Source organism: Glycine max, chromosome 13 (assembly GCF_000004515.6).
Source record: "Glycine max cultivar Williams 82 chromosome 13, Glycine_max_v4.0, whole genome shotgun sequence".
NCBI lineage: Eukaryota > Viridiplantae > Streptophyta > Magnoliopsida > Fabales > Fabaceae > Glycine > Glycine max.
The window spans coordinates 40,464,480-40,481,894 of NC_038249.2; the positions used below are offsets into that span (position 1 = coordinate 40,464,480).

The window sequence follows — 17,415 nt, forward strand, 5'->3', positions numbered from 1 at the left end:
TTCCTACCTTAAAGCCGAAAACTATTGTAAGTGAGGAGGTCCACCATCTTTTATAATCAATGCTTCAAAGCAAAGAACATCAAAACAACAAGCTAATTAAGCGTGCACAACAAATTTAAAGTGATTTCTTTTGAGCTGTTTATAATAATATCATCTCTATGGAGCAATTATGATACTACTAAAATAATAATATCATCATCATTTTGCAATCTACGCGTGCACAATATAAAAAATAGTTCCACTCAATCTGAACATATGCTATTTGATATATATGTCTGTAACTAGAACAAAACAATCGGGAATATATAATTCAAAAGTTTCAGCGTCTTAATTTATACTACTCTTTTGACCTTTTACTCATGGTTGCTTGCACGACTAATCTTGTGTAATTTTCTCAGCTATATATTGTTCGTAAATAGTACATTTAAAACTTTAAAAGAAGTACCATTACTAATATTTGTAAGTACATATAAAAACAAATTAAATCAGCATCATTAGTTTAACTCAATGAAGTTTTTCACAAAAAAATTGCCAACTGAGACTACGCACAAACGAGAGTCATAACTGAACACTTTCTTCTACATGTACAGCATAATATATAATTCTCCTTTCTTTCTGTCTAAAAAAGAAAACGTTTTTTTTTTCTATATCAACTTTCTGTCAAAAAAAAATCACTGTACTCCATATTACGATTATTTCTAAACTGTGAAATAAAAAATTATATGAATGGATTTAGCTAAAAACTAGATTTAAGAATACGAACTAGTCCTTGAACAACTGCTCCCATGGCTGTGTACAAAAAGTGTAGAATTTGCCTTGCCTTTGTCTCCCTGCAAAGATGATTCAACATTAATTAAGTCAATAATATGCATGCACGGTGCAACTTTCTCCAAAAGATTTTTTTTATGTCAGAAGTGGAAGAAATTCTTATGCGATATTTACAGTATATTTCATTTAATTCTTCGGGAGAAAAAAAGAAGAAGTCTAAAACTGTAATTTGTATCACATTTCTATGGTCCATTATATTACTAGCTACTACTGGATATACACCTATTAAATGACGAACACGTTGTCATCATGTTCTAAGTCCCAAGGTGTCTGAATTTGTATTAAATTAAACTGTTTATTCGATCAATTTTCTTTCCTTTTTTTTTCAGAATTTATGAAACTAATGCCAAATCTGCTCAATAATAATAAAAAAAAAGCATGTGCTTGGTGGGTGGTGGGGTAGTATTACTGACCAAAAATTAAAATAGAAAATTACACCACTAAGTCACAAATTAAACTACCAATTTAAATGTATTTTACAGAAATAGTTGTTTATATTTATCAACTTTTTGATTGAATTTAAAAAAGTTATCTTTTTAGAAGAATAAGAAAAAGTAAAGATATTTTTTTTGTTAGAACTAAAAAAAATAATTTTCTAAGTTTATGCTAAACACGTTCTTGTGATATTTTTTTTTAATGATTGACTTTTAAAATAATTATCTTAAAATTTAATAATTATACCATACAATTGTTATATAAAACTTTTAAAATTTTGGATGTATGACTCATTTTTTTCATTTTTTTTTCTCCTATTGTTTAGAACAGCAAGTAAAGATATTTTGGTTTGTGAGTAAGGCAATTGGCATTATCACGAGAAATTTAATGCCACAAAAATCAGGTCTGGAAGCAACTAGCAATAATAATCACTAATTGTGCTTTGAAAATATTAAGGTGGCTGCTCCTATTTGTCATTCTCATCCCAATTGAACCATGCTGATGTAAGAACTCTATAAATTCAATTGAAATGACATGGGCCACCTCTGATAGCCGCCCTAAGCCCAATTTTTATGACCCTTGTGTTAGAATCTTCCACACGAGATTATTCTCGTCCAACAAAGAGGCACCATTAGAATTGAAAATCATGTTTTTCTCCATTCTGATTCTCACAACTGCACTCAACTCATGAATTTTTCGAAGTTGCAAATGATACGCAACGATACCTTGTAATGCAACATCTTGTTTGACCTTGCAACAGTTCACACTATGGAATTTTAATTCTATGAGCACAAGTTATTCACTAATAGAGATAGTATAATAGAATCTCTAAACTCTTCACTCAACAGTTTAATAAAATCCCACAGTAGGCCCCTGTTGGTAGGTGACATTCCAATGCTACAACTGAAATTGATCTCCTTATATATTTTAATTAGGTTTAATGGTTAAAAATAAAGAAGAAATAATTTATGCAACTGAAATTCTTATCCCGATATATAATCACAAAAATGAATGGAAAGTCTATGATTTTTTATAATAATTATCTTAACCATTACACATGTCATATTTCTAATTGATTGAAAGTTTAAATTTTTTTACAACTTGACTTTTAATAATAACTTACTAGGATTGGTCTAGCAGTGAGAAAGTTTAAATAGTATGTATGAAGACTTAACTTCAATTCATATTATTGTGATTGTGTGCCAAAACAAATTAATTAATTAAAACACTTTTGCATAACTTTAAAACAAAGGGTCCCACAAGCTCATATGGGAATAGAAGGAAGGAAAGTAGTGGAAAGGGGAAGCCTCCTATGAGATAAGGTTCAAAAACAAGGACAAAATTCACAAGGATTGGTTATCTGGCAGGAGGGATCCTGAAGGCTTTTCTTTTCCGTTTGACATAACCGAATTTGGCCTTTTGTATTGCTCAAGACAAGGAGAATTTTATTCACGGGAAGATTCACATGCATGATTGCAAGTAGGAGATAAGGAAGATGGAGACCCATCACCATTTCCTTTAATAAAAATAATGAAGAAAGTAAGGTTTTCTGGGGGTGGTTATAGAAGCACAAGAGTCCACTTGGTGCATGCACAAGCACTAATTGGACAGCATTTGACAGGTTTTGCTTAAAGAGATACCATTTAGGCAGAACTTTTACACGCTATGGTTCTAAAGCTTTCCCATCATATCATTTTTCAGATTACATATTTGGCATAGTACTATCAAAAAAGTCAAAGAATAACTTGAAGGAATCAAAAACTCTTTTGAATTTTTTTTCCAGACTTCCCATCTCTTTATGCATGCCCATGATCATTGCTAATTTGCTAGCTAATGTAGCAAACTTGATTCATTAAAATTTCAGGAGCTGCACTAATTTTCATGTGACGAAAGAATGAAAAAAAATTATAGCACAATAATTTTAGTTTCATTATTTACAATACCTGGTTTTCCAACAGTTACTGAAATTGTAATTGGAAACAAAAGAATATCAACACTTGCGAATAAAAAATTCAGGGAGAAATTATAAGGTTGACTGGAAAAGGAAGAGGGAGATGTGGTTTCAAGTCCTACTCACTAACACAAAAAAAAAAAAAATAACAACCTAACAACTAAACATTTGTCCATAAAAAAAATTAATTAAAGGAATATATTAAAATTTCCCTCACCTTCACCAACTCTTGCAAAAGAATGATTTGTAGAAAGTTATTTGTTTTGTCACGGTCTTGAAAGCTCCCAAATGAACAACAAACATGTAAATATGTAGATGAGAAAATTGGTGGACAAAGCCTGCGAATCAATAGCAATGAGAGCATTAGATATATCTACTTTAGAAAAGTTTCAAAAACAACAACAAAAAAGTAATGAAACTTTTCACTGGTAAAGTGATTGAATGTATACTTACGTTAGATTTGGACTCTATAACCATTTCTGGGAGATAACCTTCTAATCCAATGTTATAAACTGGGGTACCATCAGGATAATAAAGGCCATAGTTTCTCTCAGAAACAGGACCAGGCTTCAAATTCTCATTGAAAAGTGCAAAGACAAAAATATCAATTGGAACAGATGGATTAGCAGGAGTGCCTTGCTTCTGCTCTATCCTCTTCAATAAATTACTATTATATATTTCTGCATTCTGGGGTGTGGCTCCAACCTCATCAGGGTCACCCTTAGAAGGCCAACCAGTTTCTGAAATCCTGACTTCAACATCGGTATGTCCCAGCGCTTTGATGGCGGCGTAGACAGCATCAATCTGAGCATACAACATGTTATCATAATGCAAATTGGTGTTTGGATCAGTGGCCCCTTGATTTGGCTGAAATAGCACATAGTTCAAGGAGATTTGGTTTGGATTGTCCTTGTATGCAAAAAAGGGATATGCATTAATGAGGAAGGGTGATTTGATTTGAGCATGAAAGCTAAGGAGGGGTTGAATGTATTGTATCAGATCTTGCCTGAATGCCCCAGATGAAGGAGGAAAAGAATTGGCTAAAATGTTGAAAGAATGAGCAGTCGTAACAGTAACTTGTTGTGCTAGTCCTAGATTAACAAGGGCATTATACACACTTTGCATTGCTGGGAGAAGATTTGCTGTGAGCTGTGTATCATTGTAGTTGAATACCTCATTTCCTACAGTGATGCAAGTGATTCTGGTTTGTGAAATGTAAGGCTGAACATGCTGTTGAACCCAGCTCTGAGCCTTAGAAGGGTCTCTCATGCTCTGCAGATACTCGTTCCCTAGTCCTATGATGAATTCCACATCTGAATTGGAGAATGCAGATAGAACATTTGGATCAGCATCATAGAGTTTGATTCTGGATACATTCAGAGATTTTATTAGAACAGCCACACGAGATGGAGATGGAAGGTTGTTGGCTATTTGCCCGTAGTTGATTCCAAAATTAAGGCCACGGCTTTGCACAAACAAATCTGAAGAACAACAACAACAACAACAACATAGTTTGATATATCAGAATACACAAGAATAAATAACAACAAATCTAAAATCTCTAATTTTCCAATGTTCAAGAGCCATAATTATCAATCAATCTCTAATAGAAGATAAAAGAGAAAGCTCTGAGAGAGTCAAACTCTGAAGAAAATTGTGAAACACTGGCTAACCCATAATTCAGATTAGATATTGGACAAACAAAAAAGCTTATATTTATATGGAGGTTGGAGAATAGATACTCAAACCCAATTGACAAAACAAGAAAGCTAAACTAATGGACGATTTGATTCCTTTGAGCACACATTGAGGTCTCTCTTTCATTCCAAGAAGCTAATTAAAAAGGAATAGTATTCTGATCGCAATTCAGAATGGTCTATTCCATTTGCCAAGAAAACATGAACAGAATAAGATTACTCCACAACAACTCAAATAACTAAAATTCTAAAAATTTATTCACTTTCCATGGAATCATGCAGAAGTTGACATGTTAGTGGAAGATTAGATGACAAACCTGAAACAGTGAGAAGCAGTAATAGCAAGGTGAAGAAGAAAGAAGAGGTTGCCATTGCTGATCTGATGTTCTTGGGCATAACCGCCAACCAAGACCACCACGCTTCCAGCCTGAAGGTCCAAGGTTTGCCACATAGCAAAGTTATTACATTACATATATATATATAAACAAAGTTACACAACTATTCTGTTTTTATGTGAAAACTAGGCAATGCTATTTGGTTTTCTCTCTTTTTTTTTTTTTATTGTTGTTGTCATTATTACATATCCACTACTAAAGTTACACGTACGAGTCTATGAAACTCTTACCCCAGTATTAACCTATGCAAATTCGCCGACATAGTACGATTTTATTGAAAGTTTCATGAGAATTCGCAGGTACCAAATAAAAAAAAAAAAAATCTATATATGTGTGTCTTTTTAATCACTATCTCATTCCACAAACAGTGATTGGGTGCAACGGAAAGAGCTAATGTTTCATAACATGATGAATCAAGGTTTGAACTCTGCTCGTGTCTCACCCAAAATTGTCGTCAAAGTAGAAAATATATATAAAAAAAAAGAAATCATTACCGCATTCTGTTACTTCTTCCATTCTGCTTTTATTATTTACATTCTTTTTTCAATCACTTTTATTCCTCTCTAAATTTGGAAATTACGAGTTATTTGATAACCGGATCTGAAGGGGATAGCAAAAGAATATTAACTTGTAATCATCCTAATCACTTTTTAATCACATTCATGATTGATACTACAGTGAAATAGTTTTAACTTGTATTCTTTTTTATCGATATGATTTATTTATTTTTTTGACAGAATCCTTTTAGATATGATAGCAACTGATTTTTTTATCAATTAAAATTATTTTATTATCTTTTAAGGGGGTGTGAGTGTGAGTATGAGGCTTGTGGTCGTTAGAATTCGGCCGAATCCCTCTCAAAAAAAAAAAAAAAAAGCATTCGGCCTAATTTATAGACTTTGTGGTGTGGATTAAGTTGTATTATAGATATCTGTTCTGTGAATGAAATAACTTGATCTGATTGAAGTATCCACGATATCGTTTTCTAACAAAGATTCTTTGCATCAAATTAATAAGTTATTTACAATATTTTTTACACCGACATCTTTTTTTTTCATGGAAATTTTACACCGATATCTAATAAACTTTAACCATTTAATATTTTAATTTTTTTTAAAATATTTTAGATTTAAAAAACTTAAAAAGAAAAAGTTAACTAAACTCCTCGTTATTGCCTATCACTCTATTCGGCTTCATTCTTCTATCTCAAAATTTCACTCTCAATATTTTTTGCCATCGTATTCAACCCTACTCCATGTTTCATGCCATCTTCCACCCCATTCTCTCGTCTTAAAACCTTAACCCCTCTTTTAATTAAAATTATATGATCTAATTTGACTAAATAGAGAAATTTAATTGGCAGTACAAAAAAACTATTAAACTCTACTTTTGTTATAATCCGGCCTTCATAATAATTTATTTAAAAGTCGATTTTATAATAAGAACTTTAAACAAAACATAGGCCTATCTTTTAATACCACATCAAAAAAACTGCCTATCTTTTAATAAACTTATAAAATATTTCATATATGTCAATATGCTTCATACTTAAAAAAGAAATGCTTAACACAGGTAGGTATCAGAAATTATCTGTTTCGGAATAGGATTTCACCGTTAGTTTAGATGTCTCCTACTCTTGACTCTTAAGCATAAAAATTATATTTTGTCTTGCTATTGGATCAGGTGTTGGTCATATAAAGTTTCTTAATTATAGTAAATAAGATAGTATATCTTATCTCCATAATTTATATAATTTAGGAAAAATATCATTAAATATAGTTAAAATATACTTATGATATGATTATATACGATTGAGATATAATTATGATATGTTTAAATATTATTGAGATATACTCAATACGATGAGATATAATTGATTCTTATACGTTGGGATTAGCTCGATCGGTCGGTTTGTATCCTATAAGGTCGTGTTTGAGGGTGAATCCATTGAACTCAGTCAAATAAAACAGGAGGATACAATACTTAATTTATTTCCTAAAATGTATAAATTATAATAATTTGTCCTGAATTTGATGTATGATAAAAACATAAATCTCTTTCATAAAATTAGGTTATTTTCAATGTTGTGACATCCGGTTCTAATCGGAATCCAATAAGATAATCGGACCGATTTAATTATTTAACAGTTATGTATTTATAATTATAGATGCACTTTTTTTTTTTTACAGCAGATGCATTTTTGTGTGTAACTTGTTTTTTATTTATTATCTTCTAGATTTCATAAAAATTGTTTTTAATATATATAACTTTAAACTTTTATAATATATATCGTATCAATCACTTACCCACCAATTTAAATCATTAATTCAATTATTTTTATTATTGATATGGAATATTTATTAATTTTATTTATGATTAATTTTTATTAAAAAAATTGTCTGATTATTTTTAATAATTCTTTTAATTATATTTTTTTATTCACAAAATTTAAATATCAACATATATTTAAGAAAATCGTATTTAATATCAATGATACCAATAACTTGTTAATGATTCTAACTAGTATTTAGATTGAGGATAAATTTATATAATTATAGAAATGGGAAGCACGCGTTATACTTGTTTAAAAATGGAAATAATAGTGTTGTAAATTTGTTATTGGAGTATTGGGATTATAAATGTTGCAAGTAATGCGCATAGGCGGATCTCAGTATCGCCCACGTGTTAAGCACCGCCTTTTTGAAAGCACGTTGACACCTCAGCATATTGACACCCCGCACGTGTTTGCGCGTTAATATCATTTTGGTCTTTGGGCACTACGCACAACTTTTCTGAAAAATTTAATTCAAGTCAAATTTGATTTAAGTGAGTAATTTTAAATCTTTTTATTTATTTGTATTATTTTGTAAAATTATTAAATAAAAACTAAACATATTTAGTTTATTAAAATTTTCAATATTTTTTTATTTTTGTATAGAAAATTATTAATAAATTTTTTTAAAAAATTAGAATAATTACTGCATAGAATGTTCACTCTCCCAAACGTTTTTTTTTCTTTATGTTTTGAGAAAAGGACATTGAAACTAAGTTTATTTTGAGCATCAATGAAAATACATAATTGAGTGAAATAACAAAGAGAAAAATACACTGACAGGGAGAATAAAATGAGAAGGGGAACGTTTTATAAAAGTAGTATTTTTCGGTGAGAAATGTCGTTATTATAAGCCTCTTTGATCACAAAAAAAAAAAACGTCATTATTGTATTTTTAAATTGTAACAAGATTAACGACTCTCTGAGACATTCCTTTTTTTACTTTAATATTGAGACATTCCTTTTTTTACTTTAATATTGAGACATTATTTTTTTACAGCATCCTGAGACATTATTAAAACATTAAAATTAATTATTTTTTTTGCATTATTATATATTTATTATTGAGTAAAATGTAATAGTGATGTGATTACTTATTAACAGGAGATAAATTCATGTTATTTAGTGACATAAATTTTATAAAATAATGAAAAGAATAAAAAATTTTATCAAGAGTACAAAACTGATAATATTTTTTTAGAAAAAAAAACGATATATCGACCCCTATCAAACGTTTGGTAGATAATAAACAAAATGATTTCTTCTTTTAGTCATTTAATAAAATAAAACAACATATTTATTTTAGCAAATTACAATTACAGCAACACCCTCTTAACTTTTATCAAATTATTTATAATCTTACTTTTTTTTTAATTTTCCTACACTAACTCTCATTTAAATTTGAAAACATTATACTAATTTTCCTTTAATTTATAAGTTTAAAAGTATTACACTAACACTTCCTTGTATATTTGAAAATATTACACTAACATTACCTCAAATTTTATACTAACACCTAAAAGTAATGGTTAAAAGAAACAAAAAAAACTTATATAATTACATGAAATCTCATGAAGTACTTTTATAATTTATTCTATTTTTTTTGTTATATATGTCTTATTTTATTTACTGTTTAAAATGCAACATATATAAATAAAGAGTTTAGTTTTTATACAAGTTGGTGTGAACAATTAGATACTAACAACTAATTAAAAATTATAGTTAATTTGATTTTTAAGATAATTATTATAAAAATTAACTAATTTATCATTCCTAATAATTTGTGATTAAATAATAATATAAATATTTTTTACACTATTAATACATATATCACATTCTCATAACTAAAATCCATATGTTAGGTTTCATTTTATTTTAATATATTGTAAAACATAATCAGTTTCTTGTTTAAAAATAAATATGATCCTCTGAATCGACTTTGAGGGTAGTTTTTGAGAAGTGATGAATTATGACTATGAACAAGAGAACCTCACAAAATATAGATAACTTTTATGTGAGGGGTGAAACTTCATTTAAATCCTTTGACCATGACATTTTAACTTCAAACGAATTTCATTTTTTAAATTTTAACTCATGCAAATATTAAGACTAACAATTTTTTTTTTTTAAATTAAATGCCTATTCATATTTGGACTGTCTAGCCGGGTAGACAGACTGAGTATAGTAAGGGAGACATCAATAATAGAACATTTGGGCCTCTAATATTGGGCATAAAGATATTCTTTAACATGAGATGATTGAGGTCTGAACATTTGGCTAAATAAGAATTTAATCAAGATCTCTTGAGTTTTTGCTTTTGGAATCTTTAAAATCTAGCCGTGAACATTTATTAAAAAAATACATCAAATACATTTATTTATACTCTCTTTATAAAGTAGGAGGAGGATTTGTAAGAAAGTTCATAGGAAAATATATAATATTACTCTATTTATAAGGTATTGATTAAAGAATTTAAAATATATTTTCATATGAAAAAAAAATCACTTAAGCAATTCTGTGATTTTTAATAAAGTCTTTTATTTATTAAATTTTTAATTAATATAGTTAAAGCTTAAAACACTCGTCAGCTAGATTTTAGTTTTAATATGGCAAAATTTTGCATGTGACCTATTAAAAATTGTAAAATAATCTCCCTTTTGGTGCCAATCATAGGATTCGATGACAAAAGTTACTTTTAAATTCTAAAAGAAAGAAGCACTATATTCGTATGTAGCGGTACATGGGAAATCTGGTGAGTGTTGCAGGCATTATTTAGAGAGTGTTTAATTAATTGAGATTATAAAAATTAAAAAAAGAAATATTTAAATTAAAGTAAAATGTAAAAAACTTATATAATTTACTAGGATTGTGTCGGTGCTCATTTTACATAAGAAAAAGGACTTATTATCGGTTGAAATGGTCTTCACTTCTTTCTCTTAACTTGATTTCTTTGTTGTTAAAATAACCATGCATAATACCTATGTTAATATTTAATAATAATATTTAATTTTAAAAATTATGAAAATTGTATAGTTTTAAAGACAAGCATATGAAAGAATAAGAAAGAAGTTAAATTCCTCTTTCTGCCACCCATACGTGCTGGTCAAATTAAAGCGCTTTGACCACACATTCTCTCCATCCTTTCACACGGCTCCACCGCCATTGTTAAAAAGACTCCCATGAATGTGTTACGTATTTTGCTAACATTATTTGAAAAATTATAGCCAGATGTTATATAGTACTATTTGGTAACATAGATGTGAGTTTTTAACCCATTTTCTTTTTATTTATCTCATAGCAAAACAAGTCGTCAAAATAAAGGAATATGATCAGCTACTAGGATTCGCTTCCATTTATTAATTATAGTGTTCCTGAATATTCAACTAAAAACAACAATATACAAATGATTCAAACCACCCTCCACATAAAAGCAACCCTTCCACTTTACATATAACTGGCGTCATTCCAACCCTACTTAATAACGCACCTACATAAAAGCAATCATCCTATTTTATTAATTATGTGCATTATTGACCAAAGTTTTCTAAAAGCAATTATTAGAAGGGAAACTATTTGAACTTTCTCTACAGTTATAACAAACAGTATAGAAAATTTAAATTTTTACAAATTGAACTCATTCACTTATATATTTATTTCATTAATCACTATCCACAAAACTCAAGATATGATTTTGTCAAGTATCCAACACTTGTACATTTGATGTTTCAAATAGGAGTCCTTAATAATTTTAATTTTATGGTCGATAACTTGAGACGACATATAGTAAGAGGCGGACCCAGCATGAGAAGTCTGGGCCAATTTTAAAAATAAAAATTATTTAATAAATAAGTCTTAAATTTAATTTGAATATTTATAAAAAAAAATTCAAAAAAATCAAGAAAATATAATACAAAAATACATCGACATAGAAAATAAACTAAATATCTTATTTTTAAAAGAATTAAAATTACAAATGTTAATCTTAAATTTTAACAAAAATATCCTATTAACTATGTTATAAAAAATTATTGAACTAGAATGAATTTTGTTGCCAACCTTATTATCTTTTAAAATAATAGTAGTTAACAATCATTAAAGAAGATTTGGATATCAAATAGTTAGAAAATAAGAAGAAGAAAAAAACAATGTTGTGTTGTCGAGAGAACAAATTCTAGTAAACCTCTAGCAGTCAAAACTATAAGCACATTAAAGCCTTAAAAACAGTGATAATAATAACAAAGATGAGAAAAAAAAATGAAAAAGGTTATAAGAAGAAGAAGAATAGAAAGAGATAATATTTGTTGGCGTGTATCAAAGTTTAAGTTGTCAATTAATCTCTTATATAATATGTTGACAAGTTTCTATCATTTGCAAATGTTAATAATAGTATTTAATTCCTAAATAATTATAATATTAGAAGAGAAACTAATAAAGTCAGTTATAATTAAAATAACAACAAAAAATTATAAAAGAAATAGACTTTTAAATATGAAATAAATTATAATTACATATTTTGTCTAAATAAAGAAGATTCAATTATCTCCTATAAAAAATGAAATAAAATATTCATTATAATTTTTTTGAATATATTTACAATAAATATTATAAATAAGACTAAAATATTTTATCAAAAATACAAATAAAGATAAATAAAACTTGAATATATTTACGATATAAAATCATCTTAATTTTTTTAATATTTAAAATAAAATATACATTAAAAAATTAATAACAAAAATTCAGGAGGGCAATGCTACAAGTAGTTCGGACCCTGCGTATAGCATTAACATTTCATTTTAATTTTTTATATATATATAACGCTAATTAATAAATATACATATATGACATGTTAAATATTAAATGCATATATGGCATGGAATTCAACTCCTTCTCTCATTGCGCAGAAACCACAATGTTCCTTCTCAATTAACACAAATTAAAGCAAAACCTGAATCATAAACTTCACAAAAAAACAACATTCACCACTAGTGCACGATGCACTACAACAGATCTAAACAACCTTGATTAAAAAAAATGAACACATGAAACAAATGTTGACAGGATTTTTCAAAATTGAAGCAAAAATAGAAACAACGAGCAAAGGTAATTTGACATTCAAGATTCATGGTGACGTGTGATTGAAATTAAACGTATGAAGGAAGAATAGAAATTTGTTAGTGAGAAAAGCGATCGTGTTTTGAGGTTGTCACTTAAGAAAAAAAGAAAAGAATTTTATAAGGATAGAACAAAATTGACATCAAAATATCACAATTAATAGATATAATTTTTTTAATCCCTAAGAATAGAATATCTTACTAAAAGATTTATAATGCTCAATCAATTATAAACACCTTTGGTTAATGGATATAGATCACACAAAGCTAAATGAGAAAATAAAACATATGCATTAATTAGGTAAGTGTGAAACTGGTAGATAAAAAAAACAGGAAACCGATAATAACAAACATAATAGTAGAATTAATTATAGAAAAATAAAGGATGAATTTGAGTTTTTAGAAGAAAACTAAACCTCCAAAATAGGAAGGAGAAAAGATTTATAGAAAAATAAAGGAGAAAAGTGAGAGTTTTACTTTCTAATTTCTATATTATTGTTATTATCATTTATACTATATGAATGGATAATTTACATAAAAATATAAAATATATGATACAATAAAAAATATTACAAGAATAACATGTGTATATGCCTAACAAAAAATTATTTGTGGTCACCCGTATGTCAATCAAACTAATCAGAGGAAAAACAAGATGAAAAATAAACAAATATCAATAAAGTATTTATAGTAATGTGAAGTTATACAAATAAAATTACTAGATGGAGTGACGGACCTAAGGGTGTGCAAATACATCCTCTCATGAATAAACGAAATCCGTAAAAAAGTTTCTCATTTTTTGTAAGATTATAATTAAATGTTTTAGTTTTCTATAATTTGAACTCATTGTCCTTAATTTTTCATTCATTTTTGTATGTATAATAATAATAATAATATACTCACTGGAAGTCCTGGATCTGCCGCTAATTGTATGCCTAATCTAATTGGGCTGTGCCTATAATACACATAATTATTTTTGTGATTTAGACTGTTTTCAACGTCAGCTTGACGTGCGTGCTTATGAAAAGTTCGATAGTAACGCGTTAGAAATCCACTCAAGTACACACTTTTGATTTGGCAAAAGGCAATTATGATAGGCTAAAAGGTTAGTCATTGTTTGGCAGGATGAATTAAAGACGAAGAAGAGCCAAAGAGTTTATGCATCAATTAGAAATCATGAAACTCTGTTCGCCTGTTTGACCAAACAGATAACTAATTTTACTTAGATGGGGTTTGGTGGCAACGAGCATGACAGCTAGCATTATGAGTTCATGACAATGTATAAATGGTACTTGACTTAACTTGCCAAAGTGTCAATTTCTGTTGGGTAACGTACTAAATAAATATAGAAAATCTCCGCTAACCATGATTTAATGCAAGTTATTAGGTATGGAGATTAATAACCATGATGGATTTTTTTTTTTCTGAATAAAAAAGAAAGGATTGAGATATTAGAAACGATATTTTCTGTCCATCATTTAAATGCACAGTCTTTGAAAGAGAAATGGTGAAAGTGCTAAGGTGTATGGGAAAAAAAGGATGACAGAAATAATCTACATATATATGTCTGTGTGATAGATGAATTAAAAATAAAGTTGAAGATAATTTATAAATATGTTAATAATACCTATGTCAATACTATGCATGCGTGAACTAGTCAGAAGGGTTTCATGATTTCATCTACCTAGAAAACAGCTTATTTTGACCAAGCATTTCACTTTCAGAGTTTTTATAAAACTTCTTTTTTTCTGAGTAAAAAAAAAAAACCATATTATCTTTCTAGAGATAACTTACGAAATTTATTTTATATATCTTTCTATTTATTATTATGTGGGTACACCGTCCACATCATTGTGTTAAAATGACAATTGATCATAGTATATATTGCTATAAAAATCATTTCCGAAAGAAAATTTAAGTAAAGTAGTAAATATAATTTCATATATTCAAGAAAAATATTTTAAATTATAATAAAAGTCTGCATAAATTAATTTATATAAAATCTTAAAAATAGATATTAATAAAAACCTTAAAATTAATGTAATATATATATATATATATATATATATATATATATATATATATATATATAGTTGATAAAATTAAACTGAAAAATGAAAAATTAGATTGGCATGCATTATACTTAAGTAAATTATATTAAGTCATTCGTGCATTATATTCATAGAAGAAAGACAATTCCTTAATTTCAACAACAGGCTGACCAAAGGTTAAAAGTTCACGGTTCACTTTATTTTTAAGAAAAATCGATACACCTGATTCAATTTAAAAGAATAAACTTGTAAGAATGAATTCTAACAATTAGATCGGGTAAAGAGTCATTTTTTATTTATAAATGTGCAATTCGCTGACAAATGTATCTTTAAAAGATGAAAATATAAAATATAATTCCCAAAAGTGTAAAAAGTGCAACAAATATATTCCGGTCGTTAATTTCTATCCGTTACCATGAATAAAATAGTTTATGTGACACAGATGGACGAATTTATCACTGAAATAATTGTCAACGTGATTATGCTGACTAAATTGGATACAAATGTCAATAAGATATCATTTTTGGACCTAAATATTAGTAATTTTTTTGTTGAACAAAAATGTTAATATTTTTTTATAGGAGGAAAATGTCAGTAATTTTTTTTTTGGACCTAAATGTCAGTATGTTCCATTGAACAAAAAATATTAATAAATTACTATTATTAGACGAAGATGTCAGTAATTTTTATTGGACTTAAATATGAGTATGTTTCTATTGAACTAATTTGTTAGATCCAAAATTTCGTTGGGGTAAAATATAATTTTAGGATAAATTTTTATCATTTTGTATCGTTACAAACATAGCATTACAATAATCACTTTAAAAAATATATTGACAAACATAATTTAAAACAAACATAATAATAATGATAATATTGATTATCAACCATAATTTATTTGTCACAATAAAAATTATTCAAAATAAACATTGTACTAGTTTACCAAAATAATACATTGTAATAGTATATCAATCATTACAAATTTTTTCAAATTACCATAAAAGACAAATATATTTCATATTTCTTTTATTTGAATCTTGACTATTTTATTAACAGTGACGGACAAAAGTTAACGTATGAATATATTTGTTACACTTTTTACACTTTCAATGATTAAATTTTATATTTACATCTTTCAGAGACACATTTGTGAGCGAATTACACATTCAGAGACAAAAATGATTATTTACTCATTCATATTCCGAGAGAGTTGAAAGATAAAAAGTCAAGAAAATATTATATGACAAATATGTCTCTATGTTGACAATTAGGGATGACCTCGTTGATAATTATTTTAGTGACAAATTCGTCCATCTGTGTCACGTAGACTATTTTATTAACGGTTATGAAAGGAAGTTAACGACCAGATATACTTATTTTACTTTTTATATTTTCAAAGATTAAATTTTATACTTTTATCTTTTAGGAACACATTTATCAACAAATTATACATTTAAATATAAAAGTGACTATTTACCCATTAAAATTTGAACCCTTTAAGTAGCAAGGCGAGGAGCCTCTGTACTAGAGAATTTAAGTAGCAAAGCGAGGAGCCTCTAGCACCAGTGAATGATAGTTTTAGTTTATTTGGCCCTTTAAGGAATTAACAATCTTAACTGTTGATTTTTCAATTAGCAATCATTCCTCCACAGTTTAAATTCTTAAGTGCACCCCTTTCCTTAACAGAAGCCAAATCTTGAATAGGAACAATGTTATTATCTTCAAGATTCCTCGTATTATACTCACTTCCAAAATGTAGCAAGATTTATTTTGTACAAATATGTCGCAGTTTTGAATAGGAATCATACCATCCACATGCACAAAGAATAAATGAACAATTTAGATGCTTTTGTGTGCTTAGTTCCTCTCATCGAAACATGTCTTGCTGCAAATCCCCTATGCACATCATCTGCTTGGTCAGGGCAAGGCTAATTAAGAGGATTCTGGGAACCAAATTCTCCAAAGGCAAATATGTTTTTAGATTAAGAAAAGTACATTATAGCATTTCATTTAAAACATTTCCCACTAAATACAAGAATTATCCCACAAATCCACAGCTAAAGGCATGTAAATTCAATGGTAACGCAAATTGTGAATCGTTAGTGATGATCGTTCACAAATTTATGTCATCAAAGTCCACAATGAAATCGAAAGATATCCATTTCTGTTGTATGAGGCAATCGATTTATGGAGCCCCATGAGAAGAAGCATGCTAGTGGCTCTCTGCTCTTCACTCGAAGCTCCAAAATTATAATCAAAACCAACACTCATCAATGCCAGCGTCAACAACGATATTTGAAATATAATTTTCTGATAGTTAAAAACTTTCATAATCAAACCAATAAAAAATTACTCATCACTGTTAATTTGATTCTAACAGTTTTTAACCATAAAAAAATATGCTTTATGTAAAATAAAAAAACAAAATAAATTCCTGGTAGTAAATAATCAAATGTTTTGTTTATAAAGTCGATAATAAAAATCCAAAACGATTAACATACTTGTTCACCTGTCATGCACATCGCAAAATCGTATCAAAAACATCAGTAATACAACTTCACAACTAATACATGTTACAATTTCGCACGTTATGGTATCAAAACGTTCATCTA

General features: G+C 28.1%; 1 protein-coding gene across 5 annotated transcripts; it reads right to left on the reverse strand.

Moving 5' to 3' along the window:
• Positions 1-470: 470 nt before the first annotated feature.
• Positions 471-5,392, reverse strand: LOC100786020 (glucan endo-1,3-beta-glucosidase 14-like). Of its 5 annotated transcripts, none has more exons than NM_001255353.3 (4): positions 5,229-5,362; positions 3,668-4,695; positions 3,432-3,552; positions 471-830 (listed from the first exon to the last, which is right to left on the reverse strand). In NM_001255353.3, exons 1-3 carry the CDS (start codon positions 5,305-5,307, stop codon positions 3,481-3,483), a joined length of 1,179 nt encoding a protein of 392 aa, NP_001242282.2. In that variant the 5' UTR covers positions 5,308-5,362; the 3' UTR covers positions 471-830; positions 3,432-3,480. The 5 variants fall into 5 exon arrangements, 3 of the variants coding, with proteins under 3 accessions (NP_001242282.2, XP_040863723.1, XP_040863724.1); XM_041007789.1 differs by lacking the exon at positions 471-830 and adding an exon at positions 862-2,013 and having other exon boundaries at positions 5,229-5,386; XM_041007790.1 differs by lacking the exon at positions 471-830 and adding an exon at positions 2,476-3,224 and having other exon boundaries at positions 5,229-5,386.
• Between the last annotated feature and the right edge of the window lie 12,023 nt (positions 5,393-17,415).

Coding starts and splice junctions, on each gene's coding strand:
- LOC100786020 (NM_001255353.3), bottom strand. CDS start 5,307: ATGCCCAAGAACATCAGATCAGCAATGGCAACCTCTTCTTTCTTCTTC. Junction 4,696..5,228: donor ACTGCTTCTCACTGTTTCAG/GTTTGTCATCTA, acceptor GTTGTTCTTCAG/ATTTGTTTGTGCAAAGCCGT. Junction 3,553..3,667: donor TTATAGAGTCCAAATCTAAC/GTAAGTATACAT, acceptor ATTGATTCGCAG/GCTTTGTCCACCAATTTTCT.